The 20,013-nt window shown below is 51.7% G+C and overlaps 1 protein-coding gene across 1 annotated transcript in view; it reads left to right on the top strand.

The window, feature by feature from the left end:
• Positions 1-1,728: 1,728 nt before the first annotated feature.
• CDC25B (cell division cycle 25B) overlaps positions 1,729-20,013 on the top strand; it is a 31,807-nt gene continuing 13,522 nt past the window's right edge. The window contains exons 1-6 of the mRNA XM_039333904.1: positions 1,729-2,008; positions 9,001-9,098; positions 9,565-9,622; positions 16,182-16,218; positions 17,959-18,066; positions 18,939-19,046. Of these exons, the coding sequence (XP_039189838.1) occupies positions 1,854-2,008; positions 9,001-9,098; positions 9,565-9,622; positions 16,182-16,218; positions 17,959-18,066; positions 18,939-19,046 (564 nt within the window). The 5' untranslated portion in view covers positions 1,729-1,853. The remainder of the gene's footprint in view (positions 2,009-9,000; positions 9,099-9,564; positions 9,623-16,181; positions 16,219-17,958; positions 18,067-18,938; positions 19,047-20,013) is intronic.

Genomic DNA, 20,013 nt, shown 5'->3' with positions numbered 1-20,013 from the left:
GGCCTGTTTTTTTTTAGGGAAGGTGCTCCCATCCAGCCCCTGGGTGAAAAAGGAGTGGGGAGGTGTGGCAAGCAAGCAGCGGAAGGCAAGTCATGCATAAAATGCCAAGAATGCAACTCCCGGGATTGTGCGGCCAAAGTCTTTTCTGTTTCCCTCATCTCACCCTGACTTTTTTTTTTCTTTTCACTTTCTTTACCTTTCTTGTGGCAGCTCTGCCCATTTGAGTTTGTTTGCTTATTTATTAGCAAACACGGTTCTTACTTATCTTGGATTGGAAGGAAAGGGTTGGAAGGCAGTGGGTAAGGAGCAGGAGTGTTCCAAAGGCATTTGTGTGTGTGTTTGTGTGTGTGTGTGTGTGTGTGTGTGTGTATGTGAGAGAGAGAGAGAGAGAGAGAGAGAGAGAGAGAGAATGAGAGGCAGAAAGAAAGAGAGAGAGAGAGAGAAAAATAAGAGAGAATGAGAATGAAAATAAGAATGAGAGAATGAAATAGAGAGAATGAAAGAATGAGAAAGACAGAATGAGAAAGACAGAATGAGAAAAAAGAAAAAGAATGAGAGGAAACGGAGAGAAAAGGAAAGAGAGAATAATGAAAGAATGAAAGAATGAGAATGAGAAAGACAGAATGAGAAAGACAGAATGGGAAAGAAGAAAAAGAATGAGAGATAAAGAATGAGAGGAAACGGAGAGAAAAAGAATGAGAGAATAATGAAAGAATGAGAGAATGAAAGAATAAGAGAATGAGAAAGACAGAATGAGAAAGAAGAATGAGAGATAAAGAATGAGAGGAAACGGAGAGAAAAAGAAAGAGAGAATAATGAAAGAATGAGAGAATGAGAATGAGAGAATGAACTAGAATGAAAGAATGAGATAGAGAATGAGACAGAATAAGACAGAATGAGAAAGAAAAAGAATGAAAGAATGAGAGGAAAAGGAGAGAAAAAGAAAAAAAGAATGAGCGATAATGAAAATGAGAGAGAATGAGAATGAGAGAATGAAATAGAATGAATGAATGAATGAGAGAATGAGAAAGACAGAATGAGAAAGGAGAAAGAACGAGAGAAAAAGGAGAGAAAAAGAATGAGAGAAAAAAGAATGATAATGCAAGAATGAGAGAGAATGAGAATGACAGAATGAAAGAGAGAGAGAGAGAGAGAGAGAGAGAGAGATGGGATGGAGAAATAGAGATTAAATCCAGATTGGGGAGGGGGCTGAGAATCAGGCCTGCACAGGCATCATCTGCGGCCCTTGGGGGGGGGGTGCAAAGGCGCCCTTCCTCCCGGACCCCAAATCACCAACCAGGCCCCCTCCTCAATTGCCCCCATCCCCAAGAGACCCCCCCCCGACCCCCACCAGGCCTCCCGGTGGAGGAAGAGTCCGCCGCCCTATCGCGCGCACCGCCGATCTCTCCGCTCCTTTCTGTGCGGGGAGAGGGTTGGGGAGTGGGGGGGGCTGGGGGAGGGGGGGCAGAGCCCCCCTCCAGGCTGCAAAAAAGTCACGTGCTCCCAACCCCCCCTCCTCCTCACCCCCCCCGCCTTCCTCTTTCCCCGCTGCGCTTTTGCGCATTTTCCCCTCCTCCGCTTGCGCAGCCGGGCGGCCATTGGTTGGCGCTGCGCCTCTTGGCTCTGTTATTTTTCGAATCTCATTGCGGGGCTGCCCAGAGGAGGGAGGGCGGGAGCCGGGGGGGGGGGAAGAGCCGGCAGCTGCGGGGCGGGGAGGGGCCGGGCCGGGCCAGCCCAGCGCAGCCTCCCGCGCCGGCTCGGGCGCCGCGGCTCCTCTTTGGCGCGCAGGAGGGAAGAGCCGGAGCCAGCCGCGCGTCCCGCTCGCCTGAGCCTTTCTCTCTCTTCCACGCCCGATGGAGCCGGCCGGGTCCCCCGCGCGCTCCCCGGAGCCCCGCCGCCCAGCCCGCCCGCTGCCCGGGCTCAGCCGGCAGTTCTGCCCGGCCGGGCCCGCGATGTCCCCGGTCACCCACCTGGCCCTCGACATGGACAAGCTGGTCGGGCTGGGCAGGTAAAGGCGAGCGGCGGCCGGGGAGATGCGGGGAGGTGGGTAGCAGGCGCGCCCCCTCCTTTTCTCGCTCTCTTTCTTCCCCCCTTCCTCTTTCTCTCTCTCTCTCCCCCTTCCTCTTTCTTTCCCTCTCTCCCTCCCTCCCTCTTCTGTTTCTCTCTCCCCCTCTCTCTTCCTCTTTCCTTCCCTCCCTTTCTCTTTCTCCCCCTTCCTCTTCCTCTCTTTCTCCCCTTCCTTTCTTTCCCTCTCTCCCTCCCTCTCTTCCCCTCCCTCTCTCTCTTCCTCTTTCCCTCCCTCCCTTTCTCTCCCTTCCTCCCTCTTTCCCTCTCCCCCTCTCTTCCTCTTTCCCTCCCTCCCTTTCTCTTTCTCCCCCTTCCTCTTCCTCTCTTTCTCCCCTTCCTCTTTCTTTCCCTCTCTCCCTTTCCTCTCCTCTCTCCCCCTCTCTTCCTCTCCCTCCCTTTCTCTCTCTTCCTCTTCCTCCCTTCTTCTTTTTCTTTCCCTCTCTCCCTCCGTTTATCCCCTCCCCCTCCCTCTCCTCTCTCCCTCCCTCCCTCTCCTCTCTCCTTTCTCCCCCCCCCCCAACAGTGTGGCAGGCCTCCTTTACACCGTCGCGGCTCTGTGTGTGTGTGTGTGTGTGTGTGTGTGTGTGTGTGTGTGCAGGGGAAAAGAACCGGGACCGCGTGGACCGGAGGGCGGACAAAAGCGGTCCTCCCCCCCCCCTTTGGCGGCAGGAATGTGGGCGCGGGCTGGGCTGTCAGGCGCCCGAGGGAAGGGCGGCCCGGGCCCCGCGGAGGGAGAGGGAGAGTCGCGGAAGGCTTCGCGCCCCTCCAGATGTGCAGATGTGGCGCTGGGGAGGACGGGGGGGGGGCTCTGGGGCTTGCAGGGGGAGGGGGGAGAAATGTTGGGAAAAGGGCCTTTGGCCACCCCCCCCCAAGGTGCTGCCAAGGTCAAGGGTGCCTTTCTCCCCATGCTGGAGCCCAGGGGGGCATAAAAAGCCCCCCCCGTTCCTGGGCAGGCTGGAGGGGTCTCTTTCCAATGGGGGGGGGCGTGGGCAAGGCCTTGCCCTAAGCAGACCTTGGCCTCTTGGGGCGAGATTGAAATTCCTAGCAGCAAGAGATGGGTGGGGGGTCTTCTGCAGTGGGGAAGAGCCCACAGCTCTGCAGCTGGAAACCAGGCTGAACTGGTGTGTGGGGGGGTCTCTCTTCACCCTGCCTGCCTCTGGTCAGGAAGGAGCAATCTGGGGAGGGGGGCAATTGCTTATGTCCTTGGGGAGGGGTCCCACCACCCCGCCTTCCTGCAGCCCGACTCCTCTGGCTTGGCACCTTTGGGGTGCCTTGGTCTGTAGCTAGAGCCCACCCTGCAATTTTCCCCTTTGCATGGGACAAACACTCTCCCCCCCAAAAAAGGCCATTCGTGGGGAGCAAAGGCCTGGAGGGAGGAAGTGCTTCTGGGTGCAATTACTCAGGAGTAAGAGAGAGACATTTAAGGGCCACTGGATGCTGGGAAGCCTAGTTCACATCAGCAGTTGCCACATCCAATAAAACAGCCCCCATTTTTTCCCTCCCCCAGTTCCGCCTGCAAACCTCGGCCACTTCCTCTGAAGCGAGGCCTGCTTGGGGGGGGGCTTCCCTCCCTGATTCTCCCCCCCCCCACCCCCAATAGGATTCCTGGGCAGGGAGAAAATTGGGGAGGGGGTAGTGGATCCTTGGAATGTCTTTGCCTGCGGCAGACTTTTGAATTTATTCCATCTGTTGGCAAATTCTGTCTTTTCCTGGCTGAAGGCAATTTTTATTTTTTTTTGCAAGGAAAGAGGTTTCTGATGAAAGCTTAGAAATTGCACATTTTGGGGTTGGGGTGTGCCTTGATTGGGGGTGGGGCTTCTCTGAACATTCCTTCTTTTTCGGCAATGGTTAGGCTGGCCCTCTTTTTAAAGGCGGCTTTAACCCTGACCCACGGAGTGCCGGTTTTGGGTGGGCCTCCTGTGTCCTGCATTTTTTTTACCCCCCCCTTCTGCCCCAATGCTCAGAGGAGCAGCTGCTCCTATTGTAGTTCTTTGCATAATGCGAGGAGGAAGAGCGGGAGCATGGCTATTAGCAGGAGGGGTGCTTGCAACACGTGGTGTTGTGTGGAGAGGCCCCTTCTCCAACCTTCGATGCACAGTAAGGAGGGGGCTGTTATACAGTGCTGGAAGGATCACCTTGGCTGACCAGGGACCTCCAGGTGCCAAGCCTCAATTTGGGGGGTGGTGGTGAAAAAAATCATCCCCAAAATCCCTTCTGACCCCTTGCATGTTGGGTGAACTCAGCCAACCCTGCTTAGCACAAGTAGCCATGATTAAACCCAGCAAAGGGTCTCTTTCTTCTCTGCTTTGACACAGAGTGGAATAACCAAAGGCTGGGAGCCAAGTTGGAAGGGACCTTGGAGGTCTTCTAGTCCAACCCCTTGCTCAAGCAGGAGATCCTGTACCACGTCAGACAAAACAGTTTCTTCGGAAAAACTTCCAGTGTTGGAGCACCCACAACTTCTGGAGACAATTTGTCAGTTCCACTGATTAATTGTTCTGATGGTCAGGAAATTTCTCCTTAGTTCCAGACTTGGTCTCTCCTTGATCACTTTCCAGCCATCGATCAAGAGAGATCAAAATTAGAACTAAAGAGAAATTTCCTGACAGTGGGAACAATTAACCAGTGGAACAACCTGCCTCCAGAAGTGGTGGGTGCTCCATCACTGGAAGCTTTTAAGAATAGATTGGACAGCCATTTGTCCGGAATAGTATAGAGTCTCCTGCTTGAGCAGGGGGTAGGAGTAGATGACCCCCAAGGTCCCTTCCAACTCTGTTATTCATTGGAAATGGCTCATGGCAAGCTTTATTCAGAGATGGGGCCCAGGTTGTTCTGTAACCTGCCTGGCTGGTGGTTAATCCTTCCTTCCTGCTGACATTTCTGTTTCGGATAACCCGCAGGCTCAGTCTTTTTAACAAGGCCCTAGCTCGGGTAGGCCACCTTGGCTCTTTTATGACTTGCGGACTTCAACTCCCAGAATTCCTGAGCCAGCATGGCTCAGCTTGGAAACCTCTCCCTTCCCCTCAGCATGGCTGGCTGAGGAATTCTGGGAATTGAAGTCCACCAGGCATAAAATAGCCAAGGTTGCCTACCTTAGGCCTAGGCTGCTTTGTGACCGATGGACTTCAACTCCCAGAATTCCTGAGCCAGCATGGCTCAGCTTGGGAACCTCTCCCTTCTCTTCAGCATGGCTGGCTGAGGAATTCTGGGAGTTGAAGTCCACCAGTCATAAAAGAGCCAAGCTTGCCTACCTCTGGCCTAGGCCCCTTCATGACTCGTGAACTTCAACTCCCAGAATTCCTCAGCCAGCCTGGCTCAGCATGGAAACCTCTCCCTTCCCCTCAGCATGGCTGGCTCAGGAATTCTGGGAGTTGAAGTCATAAAAGAGCCAAGCTTGCCTACCTCTGGCCTAGGCCCCTTCATGACTCGTGGACTTCAACTCCCAGAATTCCTGAGACAGCCTGGCTCAGCTTGGAAACCTCTCCCTTTCCCCTTAGCATGGCTGGCTCAGGAATTCTGGGAGTTGAAGTCCACCAGGCATAAAAGAGCCGAGATGGACTACCCTTGCCATAGCTAAAAAAAAAAATGGGTGGGTACAGCTCAGAAATGCAAATTAATTTGATTGATTTATTAAATTTGACAAACTCCGTCTTGCTCTGGTCCACGGACAAGGCCATGAATACAGAAATAAGACAATTGCAGTACGAACAAACAAACGTTAGAACATTAGGCACGAAAAGTTAAAAACATGAATAGTCGGCTAAATACAATACGGGTGGTCCGTTGCTAAGCGAGACAGTTAAGTGAGTTTTCCCCCATTTGACGACTTTTCTCGCCACTGTTGTTGAGTGAACCACCGCAGTTACTCAGTAACGGTTGTAAAGTGAATCTGACTTTGCTTGTCAGAGGGGATCACGTGACCCCGGGACACCACGACCGTCATAAGTATGAGTCAGTTGCCAAGCGTCTGAATGTTGATCACGTGACACTGGGGATGCTGCGACGGTTGTAAGTGTGAAAAACGGCCGTAAGTGGCTTTTTTCAATGCTGCTGTAACTTTGAACGGTTGCTAAATGAACTATAAATACAAATTGTTTATTATCAGAGTCCTTGGCCTTTGGGGCCAGCTTGACCCAGCTATCTTGGACTTTGAGGAGGGAACCCTAAAACGGGACGGGGGTCCTTTTTCAGTCCTTCTCAAGTCCTGGCCTCCAAGGCAGTTCAAGAATTACCCGAATGATTTATTCTTCCATTAATCTGATTTATCTTCCATTATCTTATACTAGCCACAACTGAAGTAGTAGCAAACCATCCCGTCAATTTTAAAAGAGTTGGCCTTCCTTGAAATATTTCCAGGGCTCCTAAAATGGCTGGGCACGTTTGAGCAGAAAAGAAGTTGGCTTTTGCTGACCACAGGTTTTGAATTCGGATTTTACCGGAAAACATTCACAGCCTTCTGCCCAGGAAGAGTCTAGCAGGAAACAGCTGAGGCACAGTTTCCTGAGCTTGTTTTTAAAGAAGAAAAAGACTCAATTTACTAAGATAACATGCAGTTTTGATGTCTGGAGGTCTCAGGTGGACACAGTAGCCAGAAGGTGGGTGGACTTCGATTCCCAGAATTCCCCCCCGTCTTTAAGCTGAGAAACCTCCATCTCGGCTGTTAACTGGTAATAATAATAACCAGAACAGAGCTGGAAGGGGCCTTGGAGGTCTTCTAGTCCAACCCCCTGCTCCAGCAAGAGGCCGCATATCATTCCAGACCAATGGCTGTCCAATCTCTTTAAAAGCCTCCATTGTGGGAGCACCCACAACTTCTAGAGGCAAGCAGTTCCACTGGTTAATTCAGGAAATGTCTCCTTAGTTCCAGGCTGCTTCTCTCCTTGATGAGTTTCCGTCCCTTGCTTCTTGTCCTGCCTTCTTCAGGGGCTTTGGAGAATAAGTGGACCCCTCCTCTTCTTTGGGACAGCCCCTCAAACACTGGAATAATTGCTCTCATGTCCCTCCTGGTCCTTCTCTTCTCTAGACTGGCCGTTCCCAACTCCTGCAGCGGTTCTTTTTTTTTTATTATTAAAAAGTTTTATAAAAATCACAATATAAACCAAAATCAACCCACCCAAAACCCCCCCTCTCCCTCCCCCACTTCCCAGAGCTGAGTACAGGGTTACAAGTATGATAATCATAATCTAACTAAGATTAATCAACTATATAAATAATCAAGTCCATAATGCGCTTTAACTCCCCTTTAACATAAATATAAACAAATTGAAAATAAACATAATAACAAAACATAAACAGGTTGATATCCTAATTATTGAACAATAAAATCTCCAAATTGTTAAACAACAGCCATTCTTCTTCGTATGTTTTTGTCTCCAGGCCTTTGATCATCTGAGTTGTGCCCCTCTTTGCACTTTTTCCAAAGTCTCCACTTGGAACAGTTGGTTTAGGGACCGTTCAAAGTTAGAACGACAAAAAAAACCTGACTTACGACGGACTTGTGACGGTTGCAGAATCCCCCATGATATTCCTACGCTTGACAACCGTTTCACTTTTATGACGGTTGCAGCGTCCTAGGGGGGGTCCGGCGATCCCCTTTTGCGACTCTATGGCAAGCTCAGTCAATGGGGGGGGGGAAGCCGGTTTCACTTTACGAGCGTGTGACTGACTTCACAATTGCCGCGATTCGCTTAACAACCGTGCCCAGAAGGGTCGTAAGCCGGGGCACAAACTCACTTAACAAATGTCTCACTTAGCGGAAATTTGGGGCTCCCTTGTGGTCGTAAGCTGACTACATTTACAGGGGCTTCGTTGGTAGGGGTTGTTAGGGGTTTCTGAGTTGTTAATTCGTGTTTGTGCTAAAGATGGAAAGGGGGAGGAGGAGGAGGAGGAGGAGGAGGAGAGGGAGGAGGAGAAGAGAGGAGAAGGAGGAGAAGAGGGAGGAGAGGAGAGAAGAAGGAGAAGAGAGGAGAAGGAGGAGGAGGAGAGGGAGGAGAAGAGAGGGAGGAGAGGAGAGAAGAAGAAGAAAGGAGAAGGAGGAGGAGGAGAGGAGAGAAGAAGGAGAAGAAAGGAGGAGGAGGAGAGGGAGGAGGAGAAGAGAGGGAGGAGAGGAGAGAGAGAAGAAGGAGGAGGAGGCGGAGGAGGAGGAGGAGAGGAGAGAAGAAGGAGAAGAGAGGAGAAGGAGGAGGAGAGGGAGGAGAGGAGAGAGAGAAGGAGGAGAGAAGGAGGAGGAGAGGGAGGAGAAGAGAGGGAGGAGAGGAGAGAGAGAAGAAGGAGGAGGAGAGGGAGGAGGAGGAGGAGAGGAGAAGAAGGAGAAAGGAGAAGGAGGAGGAGAGGGAGGAGAGGAGAGAGAGAAGGAGGAGAGAAGGAGGAGGAGAGGGAGGAGAAGAGAGGGAGGAGAGGAGAGAGAAGAAGGAGGAGGAGAGGGAGGAGGAGGAGGAGAGGAGAAGAAGGAGAAAGGAGAAGGAGGAGGAGAGGGAGGAGGAGGAGGAGAGGAGAGAAAAAGGAGAAGAGAGGAGAAGGAGGAGAGGGAGGAGAGGAGAGAGAGAAGAAGGAGAAGAGGAGGAGGAGAGGGAGGAGAAGAGGGAGGAGAGGAGAGAGAAGGAGGAGGAGGAGGAGGAGAGGAGAGAAGGAGAAGAGAGGAGGAGGAGGAGGAGGAGAGGGAGTAGAGGAGAGAGAAGGAGAAGAGAGAAGGAGGAGGAGAGGGAGGAGGAGAAGAGAGGGAGGAGAGGAGAGAGAGAAGAAGGAGAAGAGAGGAGAGGGAGGAGGAGTAACTACAGAGAACGAAAAGAGACAGGAGAAGAACTCACAAAAAATAAGCCACGTTCCTCCTGGATTTCTGGAAGGGAAAATGTAAGAGGAAATCAAAGGAAAAGACTCTGGCACAAGTCACATGTTGGGGGGCTGTCTGACCCCCCCTCCCCCTTTGCTTTGCAGTGACTGGGACACCCCCAAAAGGAAAAAGAAGTTGAACCTGGACTTCAAGAAGCAATGGTCATCTCAGGACTCGGTCTCTTCGGAGTCTACGGACTCAGGTGAGGTTTGGGAGGGGTGGGACTGAATTCGAATCCATGCCCTTCCAAACCGGGTCTTCTGTATCTCAGGGGAGTGTACAGCCAGTCCTCGATTTACTACTGGGTTTCTCAGGGATTTTCTGAAATTAGAACAGACTCTCTCAACCGGGGGTTCTCCAAGCTGGGCGACTTTACACCCTGTGGACTACAACTCCCAGAATTCCCGAGCCGGTCTTGAGTTTGCTTATCGGAAGGTTGCAAAAAAAGGGGGGGGGGGTTCGTGTGATCCTGGGACACCGCAGCGGTCGTAAATAGGAGCCTGTTGCCAAGCGTCTGAATATTGGTTGTGGCCATTGGTCGTAAGCGTGAGGAACGGCCATAAGTCAGATTTTTTGGGGAGAGTCATTGTAACCGAACAATCGCTAAGCGAACTGTTGTAAGTCGAGGAGTATTTGTAATCACTGGAGCCTCTTTTTCTGCCGTGCAGGTGTTGGCCCGGACTACTCCCCCATGGAGACAGATGTGGAGATGTTTCCCGAGGATCTGTAAGTTAGCATGCTCGGCTGTGTGAGTTGCGTTGTTGGGCTGCGTTCACACACAAATGTATTTTTGTTTTCCCTGCAAAACGTGAGAATGTCTGGAGACATAGGAGTTGAAGAATTTCTCTTTCTTTCTTTCTTTCTTTCTTTCTTTCTTTCTTTCTTTCTTTCTTTCTTTCTTTCTCTCCTTCCTCCTTTTCCTTCCTTCCTTCCTTCCTTCCTTCCTTCCTTCCTTCCTTCCTTCCTCTCTCTCTCTCTCTCTCTCTCTCTTTCTTTCTTTCTTTCTTTCTCTCTCTCTCCCTCCCTGCCTCTCTTGCTTTCTCACTCTCTCCTTTCTTCCTTCTTTCTCTCTCTCTCCCCCTCCCTTCCTGCCTCTCTCTCTTTCTTTCTCACACTCTCCTTCCTTCCTTCCTTTCTTTCTTTCTCTCTCTCTCTCTGTCCCTCCCTCCCTCCCTTCTTTCTTTCTTTCTTTCTTTCTTTCTTTCTTTCTTTCTTTCTTTCTTTCTTTCTCTCCCTCCCTTCCTCTTCCTCCTTCTTCCTCTTCTTCTTCTCTTTCTTTCTTTCTTTCCTTTTTTCTTTCTTTCTTTCTTCTTTTATTTCCAACATTAAAATACAAAATTAAGAAAAACAGAAAAACAAACCAACACAGCCAACACTAACAATAAAAATAAAACCTACAAAAAGAAAATAACCTTAAATATATAATTGACATTAAACACCAAAGGAATTTCTGCAGCGAGATTTATGTGTTGCCTTACATGCTGCGTCCAGGTATCCAAATTTATTGTTTGTTTTATTTGTGGACTAAACGTATTTTCTGCCCGTCTTATTTCGAAGGGACGCTGGGCGGCTTCAGACAGCCTTAAAAACATTAAAACTGTAAGATATAAATTCCTAAAACAGTAAAAATGGATAAAACCAACCAATTCTGGAAAAATAGGCCTGGACTTACAATGGTGACAGAACCTCGATTTTTACAATAGTCATAAATCGAGGTGTTCACCTGAGCAACTCAATCTTACAACCTTTTTTACACCAGCGTTAAGCAAATGCTGCAGTCATAGAGTGAACGTGGCGGTCGTTAAGCGAGTCAATAGATTCCCAAGGGCTTTTATTTTTTCCGGAAGCTAATCAAAAAGGCCAGTTTCCAGCAAAAAAATAATGTAAATTACATCATGCGACTGCACAATACTATACGGTTGTGTGAAAAAAACGGTTGTAGGTTGCTTTTTTCCGCGTGCTCGATTTTGGGCGTAAAGCGAGGCCTACCTGCGGTTTTTAAACCGCTCATTCCGGAGGATTAAATCCCCCAAAACCAAAAAGGTTTGGATCTGCCTGTCAGCCCAAGAAGAGGAAAAAGAGAAGCCAAACGTGGGGACTTGATTGTTTTCTTTTGCCCGGTTTCGGATGTGCGATCTTAATCTATTTATTGCCCATGGTTTAAGGCAGGCTTGTTGTCAGCTGTGAGGGGATTTGGGTGCTTAAATCCAGGTCTTCCCTTTGCACAACCGGTTTCCAAGAAGTTTGAGTCATCGGAGAGCTTTTGATTGCGTCCCTGCAGGAACGGGGGGGGGAGGGGTGTGTGTGTGGCGAGTTCAAGATTTGCCCCGAGTGTTTAGATCAGAGTCCCTCAACCTTGGCAACTTTTAAGACTTGTGGACTTCAACTCCCAGAAGTCCTCAGCCAGCGGGGTCTTCAACCGTGGCCACTTTAAGACTTGTGAACTTCAACTCCCAGAATTCCTCAGCCAGCGGGGTCTTCAACCGTGGCCACTTTAAGACTTGTGAACTTCAACTCCCAGAATTCCTCAGCCAGCGGGGTCTTCAACCGTGGCCACTTTAAGACTTGTGGACTTCAACTCCCAGAATTCCTCAGCCAGCGGGGTCTTCAACCGTGGCCACTTTAAGACTTGTGGACTTCAACTCCCAGAATTCCTCAGCCAGCGGGGTCTTCAACCGTGGCCACTTTAAGACTTGTGGACTTCAACTCCCAGAATTCCTCAGCCAGCGGGGTCTTCAACCGTGGCCACTTTAAGACTTGTGGACTTCAACTTCCAGAATTCCTCAGCCAGCGGGGTCTTCAACCGTGGCCACTTTAAGACTTGTGGACTTCAACTCCCAGAATTCCTCAGCCAGCGGGGTCTTCAACCGTGGCCACTTTAAGACTTGTGACTTCAACTCCCAGAATTCCTCAGCCAGCGGGGTCTTCAACCGTGGCCACTTTAAGACTTGTGGACTTCAACTCCCAGAATTCCTCAGCCAGCGGGGTCTTCAACCCTGGCCACTTTAAGACTTGTGGACTTCAACTCCCAGAATTCCTCAGCCAGCGGGGTCTTCAACCATGGCCACTTTAAGACTTGTGGACTTCAACTCCCAGAATCCCTCAGCCAGCGGGGTCTTCAACCATGGCCACTTTAAGACTTGTGGACTTCAACTCCCAGAATTAGGAATTCTGGGAGTTGAAGTCCACAAGTCTTAAAGTGGCCACGGTTGAGGACCCCTGATATAGATGCTAGGCCGTCCACCAAATGCTCGGGGCAAATCTTAACGACCAGAGTTGAGCCCAAATTTCCGTTACTAAGCAAGTCGATGGGTTGAGTTGGGGTTCATAAAACAGGCCTGGTTGTTTTTTGGGCAATTTTTTTATTTTTATTTTTTTGCCCAAAGCGATTCACTAAGTGAAACAGGCGGTCGTTAAATGAATCTGGCCATTTCCCCCCCCCCTCCCCAGTGACTTTTGATTGTGAGACGTTCCCTAGGAAGGTGGCTGATGACAATCCCAGGACCCAGGAATGCTGTAATTACAGGCCGTCCTCGGCTTTATGACAGTTCATTTAGTGACCGTTTGAAGTTACGACGGCACTGAAGAAAGCAATCTATAGCCGATTTCACACTTACGACCGTGGCAGCGTCCTCGTGGTCACATGACCAAAATTCAGGTGGCTCATATTTATGACGGTCGCAGTGTCCTGGGGTCACGTGATCCCCTTTGGCGACCTCCCGACTGGCAGTCAATGGGGGGGAGCCCGATTCACTTAACAACCGTGTTTCCCTTAGCGATATAAATTTGGGGGCTCAGTTGTGGTCTACCTGTATTGTAACAAGTGTGAGGAATGGTTAGAAGTCAGTTTTCAGTGCCGTCGTAACTTTGAACGGTCACTAAACGAACCATGGTAAATTGAGGACTACCTGTGTTGGGGAAATAAGGGGGGGTTGAGGCCCGGGGTGGGGGGGAAGGATGGGGGCTGCAGAGGGAAAGTGTGGAGGTTGAGGAGGCTTTTGTGCCCACGCTCCCTCCCTCTTCTTGCTCTTTGTGTGTGTTTGTGTGTGTGTGTGTTTGGCAGAATGGTTGGGGGGGGGATGCCTGGGGCTTGTATCTGACAGATGGTGCCCCTCTGGGCTCCCTCCCCACCTCCTAATTTTCATGCAGGTGGGGGCAACGGTTGTGGAAGACCCAGAAAAGACCCCTTGGAACTCCTTCCTTTGTTGTCGGTCTTTGGAATTGAGTTGGCCCAACCAAGCATGCTGGTGGGGAGAGGGGGTTGGGAAGCAGAAGCCCCCTCCCCACTCTCCGCACTGCAGGCTCTCAATGGAGGAGGAAAGGAGGCCTCTTGAGGGTGGGGGCACACGGAGGCCCAGCCTGGGAGACCGTGAAGGGGTCAGGGGGTGAAGAAAGACCGCACACAAACAGCAAAGCCACACAAACAGCAAAGCCGTCTGCTGGGCCGACATCCCGGACGATCCCCCGATATTTTAGCAGATCGGCAGGAGCTGCTTTGTTCTCCGTAGAGACCGCTGGGAGAAGCTGGGGTTGGCATTGCCTGGGCAGCTAAAGGCCCTCTAGAGCAGTGGTTCTCAACCTTTTTAATGCCGCGTCCCCCCAACCGGTTGTAAGTCGAGGACTACTCAACCGGTCGTAAGTCGAGGACTACTCCACTGGTGCAGCACCCTTTGCAGAATGGGACTTTTGGCGGGCTCAGCAGGGCAGAGACAGCCTGGACAATTCCTATTGGCTTTTGAAAGCCAATAGAATGAGACTCTATTCAAGAGAGTCTATTCTATTGGCTTTCAAAAGCCAATAGAATAAAAGGGAGTAGCACAGCTAAGGAAAAGGGGGGAAAAAAATGGCGGACTGCGTTGTTTGGCGACCCCCGTGAAATGGTCGTTCGACCCCAAATGGGGTCCTGACCCACAGGTCGAGAACCGCTGCTCTAGACCCACCCTCCGGGAGAGAGGCAAGGAATGCAGTCAGGAGGAGAAAGGGGGCCCTGTGGAGCATGGGGCCCGGAGTCGGTCCCTCTTCTGCAACAAGAGCTACTGAGGTTGGAAAGGAACGGGGGGGGGGGGAGACAGGGAAAGGCAGGGAAGGTTTTGAGGGCGACGTTTGAAAAAGGGGGAGGGGGTCTAAAGGGGAGGGGGCACTTGGGTTGTCACGGTCCCGAATTTGGGAATGTATCCGTGGCGACGCCGCCGCAGGTCGCCCTCAACCCACAAGCATTCATTTAGTGACCGTTCAGAGTTACAACGGCACTGCAAAGGGGGACTTAGCACCGTTTTTTCACCCTTAATGACCGTTACAGCCTCCCCCGTGGTCACTGGATCAGAATTCAAGACCCTGGGCAATCGATTCACGCTTACGACGGTTGCCGTCTCTCGAGATCGTTTGTGACCTGCTCCTGAGGGGCAAAGTCAGTGGGGAAGCCGGATTCACTTAACGACCGTGTTACTAACTTAACAACTGCAGGGATTCACTTAACAACGGTGTCAAGGGAGGTTGTAAAACAGGGCCAACCCCCCCCCACTTAACAACCGTCTCGCTTAGCTACAGAAAAGTTGGGGCTCAGCTGTGGCCGAGGACTACCTGTATATTTTTAAATCCTAATGTTCGGCTGGGGAATTCTGGGAGTTAATAATAGTAGTAAAGTTGGAAGGGACCTTGGAGGTCATCTAGTCCAACCCCCTGCTCAGGCAGGAAACCCTACACCATTTCGGACAAATGGCTTTCCAGTCTCTTCTTAAAAACTTCCAATGTTGGAGCATTTACTGCTTCTGGAGGCAGGCTGTTCCACTGATTAATTGTTTTAATTCTACGTGTTTGACTGAGGAATTCTGGGAGTTTAAATCCTACATATTTGGCTGGGGAATTCTGGGAGTTTAAATCCTACATATTTGACTGGGGAATTCTGGGAGTTTAAATCCTATATATTTGGCTGGGGAATTCTGGGAGTTTAAATCCTACATATTTGGCTGGGGAATTCTGGGAGTTTAAATCCTACATATTTGGCTGGGGAATTCTGGGAGTTTAAATCCTACATATTTGGCTGGGGAATTCTGGGAATTTAAATCCTAATGTTTGGCTGGGGAATTCTGGGAGTTTAAATCCTAATGTTTGGCTGGGGAATTCTGGGAATTTAAATCCTAATGTTTGGCTGGGGAATTCTGGGAGTTTAAATCCTATATATTTGGCTGGGGAATTCTGGGAGTTTAAACCCTACATATTGAGCTGGGGAATTCTGGGAGTTTAAACCCTACATATTTGGCTGGAGAATTCTGGGAGTTTAAACCCTACATATTTGGCTGGAGAATTCTGGGAGTTTAAATCCTACATATTTGGCTGGAGAATTCTGGGAGTTTAAATCCTAATGTTTGGCTGGGGAATTCTGGGAATTTAAATCCTAACGTTCGGCTGGGGAATTCTGGGAGTTTAAATCCTACATATTTGGCTGGGGAATTCTGGGAGTTTAAATCCTACATATTTGGCTGGGGAATTCTGGGAATTTAAATCCTAATGTTTGGCTGGGGAATTCTGGGAGTTTAAATCCTAATGTTTGGCTGGGGAATTCTGGGAATTTAAATCCTAATGTTTGGCTGGGGAATTCTGGGAGTTTAAATCCTATATATTTGGCTGGGGAATTCTGGGAGTTTAAACCCTACATATTGAGCTGGGGAATTCTGGGAGTTTAAACCCTACATATTTGGCTGGAGAATTCTGGGAGTTTAAACCCTACATATTTGGCTGGAGAATTCTGGGAGTTTAAATCCTACATATTTGGCTGGAGAATTCTGGGAGTTTAAATCCTAATGTTCAGCTGGGGAATTCTGGGAGTTTAAATCCTACATATTGGGCTGGGGAATTCTGGGAGTTTAAATCCTACATATTTGGCTGGGGAATTCTGGGAGTTTAAATCCTACATATTTGGCTGGGGAATTCTGGGAGTTTAAGTCCTACATATTGGGCTGGGGAATTCTGGGAGTTTAAATCCTATATATTTGGCTGGGGAATTCTGCACCCCACAGGTTGGGGACCCCTGTTCTAATCCAACCCACCCCTTCCACCATAACTGGCTTGCCCACGAGGGACAGAGGCTTTGTTTGATCTATTGGAGGGGTGGGGGCATCGTTAGAAGCCTGGCAGCCTGGGGGTGGGGGTCTCCCAAGTCTTGACCCACCTGGGAAGCAAGCCACCATCCCGTGGCCCTTGCAGAATGATCCTTGGGGGCGTGGGGGTCCTTCTGGGGTCTGCTGGAGTCAGAAATCCTAATTCTCGTCTTTCTTTTCCTCCGCAGGGAATCGCTTCCTCTTCGGAGAATCAAGTCCCTACCGGTAAAAGCTGCTTCTCCTTGGCTGGGACCCCCTGGGTGGGCTTCGGGTTGGGGGGCTTTGCAGAGGAAACTTGAGTCGATCTAGCTGGGCTTGGGCCGCCATTGGGGGGCTGGGTGACGCCGGTCTCTGGGCTAGTTCGAAATCGGGGGTACACGGGGGACGAGGCCTCCCCGCGCGGCTTGGTCTTTCACCCCGAGGGTCCCCAACCCCTGTTCTGTGGAGCAGCCCCTGTCCACGGCAGGCGAAAACCGGTCCACGCAACCCAACGAAGCCCCATCCGCGGGATGCAGGCCACACGTGAAACCGCGGCTTCTCTCCACGGAACCGGTCCCCGGTACCCCCAAAGGTTGGGGGGCCACTGCTTCGCCCTGTGGCCGGGAGCGTCTGGACAAGGGACTCCATCTAGCCCAATGGTTCTCAACCTTGATCATTTTAAGGCACGTGGACTTCAACTCCCAGAATTCCACAGCCAGCAATGCTGGCTGTGGAATTCTGGGAGTTGAAGTCCACGTGCCTTAAAATGGTCAAGGTTGAGAAACACTGATTCTAGCCCAGTGGTTCTCAACCTGTGGGTCGGGACCCCATTTGGGGTCAAACCACCATTTCACGGGGGTCGCCAAACAACGCAGTCCGCCATTTTTTCCCCTTTTTCCTTAACTGTGCTACTCCCTTTTATTCTATTGGCTTTTGAAAGCCAATAGAATAGACTCTCTTGAACAGAGTCTAATTCTATTGGCTTTTGAAAGCCAATAGGAATTGTCCAGGCTGTCTCTGCCCTGCTGAGCCCGCCAAAAGTCCCATTCTGCAAACGGGGCTGCACCAGTTGAGTAGTCCTCGACTTACGACCGGTTGAGTAGTCCTCGACTTACGACCGGTTGGGGGTCGCGGCATTAAAAAGATTGAGAACCACTGTTCTAGCCTGATGCTGTCCACACGCCTTCGATGTCTTTGGAACGTCTGCTGGATCTCTGCGTCCCTGGGAAGCTGGTGAAGGCCCTGAGTTCAGGTTCTGGGGAGGAAAACAGGGCTGCCGAATTGTCGGCCGGGGGGAGCTTGCCGCGGCCCCCTGTTTTCTTGGTGGCAGGAAATTTTATTCGGCCAGTCCTCGGCTTATGACCATTATTGAGCCCCACGTTTACGTTGCTAAGTGGGACGTGTGTTCGGTGGCGTTTGTCCCCATTTTACGACCCTCCTTGCCATGGTCGTTAAGCGAATCGCGGTTGTTAAGTGGGTCACATGGTCGTTAAGTGAATCCAGCTTCCCCCTTGGACTTTGCTTGTTGGAAGGTCGCAAAAGGGAATGAGGTGACACCTCCCCCACCGGGACGCTGCGACCGTCGTAAGTGTGAACCACTAACGACCGAGCACCTGAGTGTAGATCGTAGGTAACGGCAAAGGTTGTAACTGAAAAATGGCCCTGTGCCTCTTTTCTGTGCCCATTGTAACTTTGAGTGGTCGCTAAACGAAGCGTGGTCAGCTGAGGACTATCTGGCCTACAAATCTCCCTGCCTCGAGAAGCGAGTGCCCCGAGCCGGCCCTGGTCGGGGAGCGTTTCTGGCCCTCTCGGAAGGCCGCCCTGCTCGACTTGAGGAGAGAAAAGGAAACTGGGGCACAACATGGCTGGTCCGTGGGCCTTTTTGGCACCGGGCCAGCCCTGGACCCCAGGGCAGAACTCCTCCTGCTCCTCCTCCTCCTCCTCCTCTTCTGCCTCTGCCTCCCTCACCTGCTGCTCTCTCCCCAGGTGAGGCTTCTGGGCTCCAGCCCCGTCCTCAGGAACATTTCGCATTGCAAGCAGTGCAACGGCCCCGGGCAGAAGCCCCCGGCTGCCCCCCAAAGCAACGTGGAACATGTAAGTGAAGGAAGGCCCCTGGCCCTGGTCCCTGGTCCCTGCCCCTCCCCTGCCCTCTCCTCCCCTTCTCTTTCTTTCTTCTTCTCCTCCTTTCTCTTCCTTCCTTCCTTCCTTCCCTCCTTCCCTCCCTCCTTCCCTCCCTCCCTTCCTTCCTCTCTCCCCTCCCTCCTTCCCTCCCTCCCTTCTTTCCTTCCTTCCTTCCCTCCTTCCTCTCTCCCCTCCCTCCTTCCCTCCCTCCCTTCCTTCCTTCCTTCCTCTCTCCCCTCCTTTCCTTCCTTCCTTCCTTCCTTCCTTCCTTCCTTCCCTTCCTTCCCTCCTTCCTCTCTCCCCTCCCTCCTTCCCGCCCTCCCTCCATCCCTCCCTTCCTCTCTCCCTCCCTCCCTTCCTCCCTTCCTTCTCCCCTCTCTCCCCTCCCTCCTCCCTTCCTTCCTCCCTTCCTTCCTTCCTTCCTCCTTCCTCGCTTCTCCTCCCTCCCTCTCTCCCTCCCTTCTTCTCCTCTCTCCCCTCTCTCTCCTTCCCTCCTCCCTCCCTCCCCTCCCTTCCTTCCCTCCTTCCTTCCTTCCTCGCTCCCTCCCTCCCTCCTCTCCCTCTATACCCTCCCTTACTTCCTCCCTCTCTCCCCTCCCTCCCTCCCTTCCGCCCTTCTTCCTCTCTCCCTCCCTCCTTTCCTTCCTTCCTTCCTTCCTTCCTTCCTTCCTTTTCTTCTCCCCTCCCTCCCTCCCTCTCCCTCCCTCTTCCTCGCTTCCTCCCTTCTCTCCCCTCCTTCCTCCCTCCCTCCCTCCCTTCCTCCCTGTCCTCCATCTCCCCTCCCCCCCCTCCATTTCTTGGCTTCCTAAAATTGCAGCCTGCTTGGCCTTTTCTCTTTCTCACAGGACGGGGCCATTTTTAAGAAGCCCTCCCGGCCTGCGAGCCGACTTGCCGGGGGCCAGGGGGACAGGCCTCCCTTCGCCCAAAGACCGAACTCTGCCCCGCAGCTGATGGTGAGCGCTGGCTCTCAAAGCGGAAGTGGGTTTGGGGTGCAGGCGCGGTTGTATGTGTGTGTGTGTGTGTGTGTGAGCGTGCGGCGATTTTGCTTTTATTTTCTTTTTATGGATTGGATCGATTTTTATGGCTGGTCCTGCCCAGCACAGTGCCCAGGGTGGTGTATTTTATCAAGGGCAAATCATCATTTTGGAAAAAAAAAAAAAGACATCACAAAGCAAAATACAAAAATGCAATCCAAAAGGGCCAAATGCTGTGGGGGGGGGCAAAGCTAATTTATGTATCTAACAGATTTATGGAGCTGTCCGACTTGCCCATAGTGATTCCAAGCGGTGCCCGAGAATAATTCAGCAGGTCATCCGATTCGCGGTCCTTGGGAAAGGCAATAGCAAAATAACTGCGTCGGAAGGGACCTTGGAGGTCATCTAGTCCAACCCCCTGCTCTGGCAGGAAAACCCTATATACCAGTGGTGGCGAACCTATGGCACGGGTGCCAGAGGCGGCACTCAGAGCCCTCTCTGTGGGCACGTGCGCTGCCACTGCCAGCAACTTGCGCAGGTCCATTAGGCCGCCGCCCCCCCGGAGTGGAAGCCCCACAAAGGAGGCGAAGCGGCCAGCTAGTGAGCTGGAGTAGGGGTGATAGAGCACGCCCACACCCAACAGCCCAAAGGCCACTCCAAGCAACGAAAGCCAGATCCCCATCAGTGCCATGGCCCCCCCAGCCCCAGCTAGGATTGCCTGCCTCCCCCATTTATGCTGGGCCTCCTCCCCACTGCCCCACCTACCAGAGACCCCTTGGATCTCCCCCCACCCTGTCCGGCCCCCACAGGCGTTCCCTCCCCATGAGCAACATCGAGGTGGCCGTGCCCACCCCAGCCACGCCCACCCAATGTGCCGTGACAACTGCAGCCATGCCCACCCAGTGGACCATGCCCCCCCATGCCCGCCCCCGAGGGCACCACAATG

Source organism: Crotalus tigris, unplaced genomic scaffold, assembly GCF_016545835.1.
Source record: "Crotalus tigris isolate CLP2741 ecotype Arizona unplaced genomic scaffold, ASM1654583v1 scf7180000024513.1755786, whole genome shotgun sequence".
NCBI lineage: Eukaryota > Metazoa > Chordata > Lepidosauria > Squamata > Viperidae > Crotalus > Crotalus tigris.
This window is presented reverse-complemented; position numbering and strand designations above follow the sequence as displayed.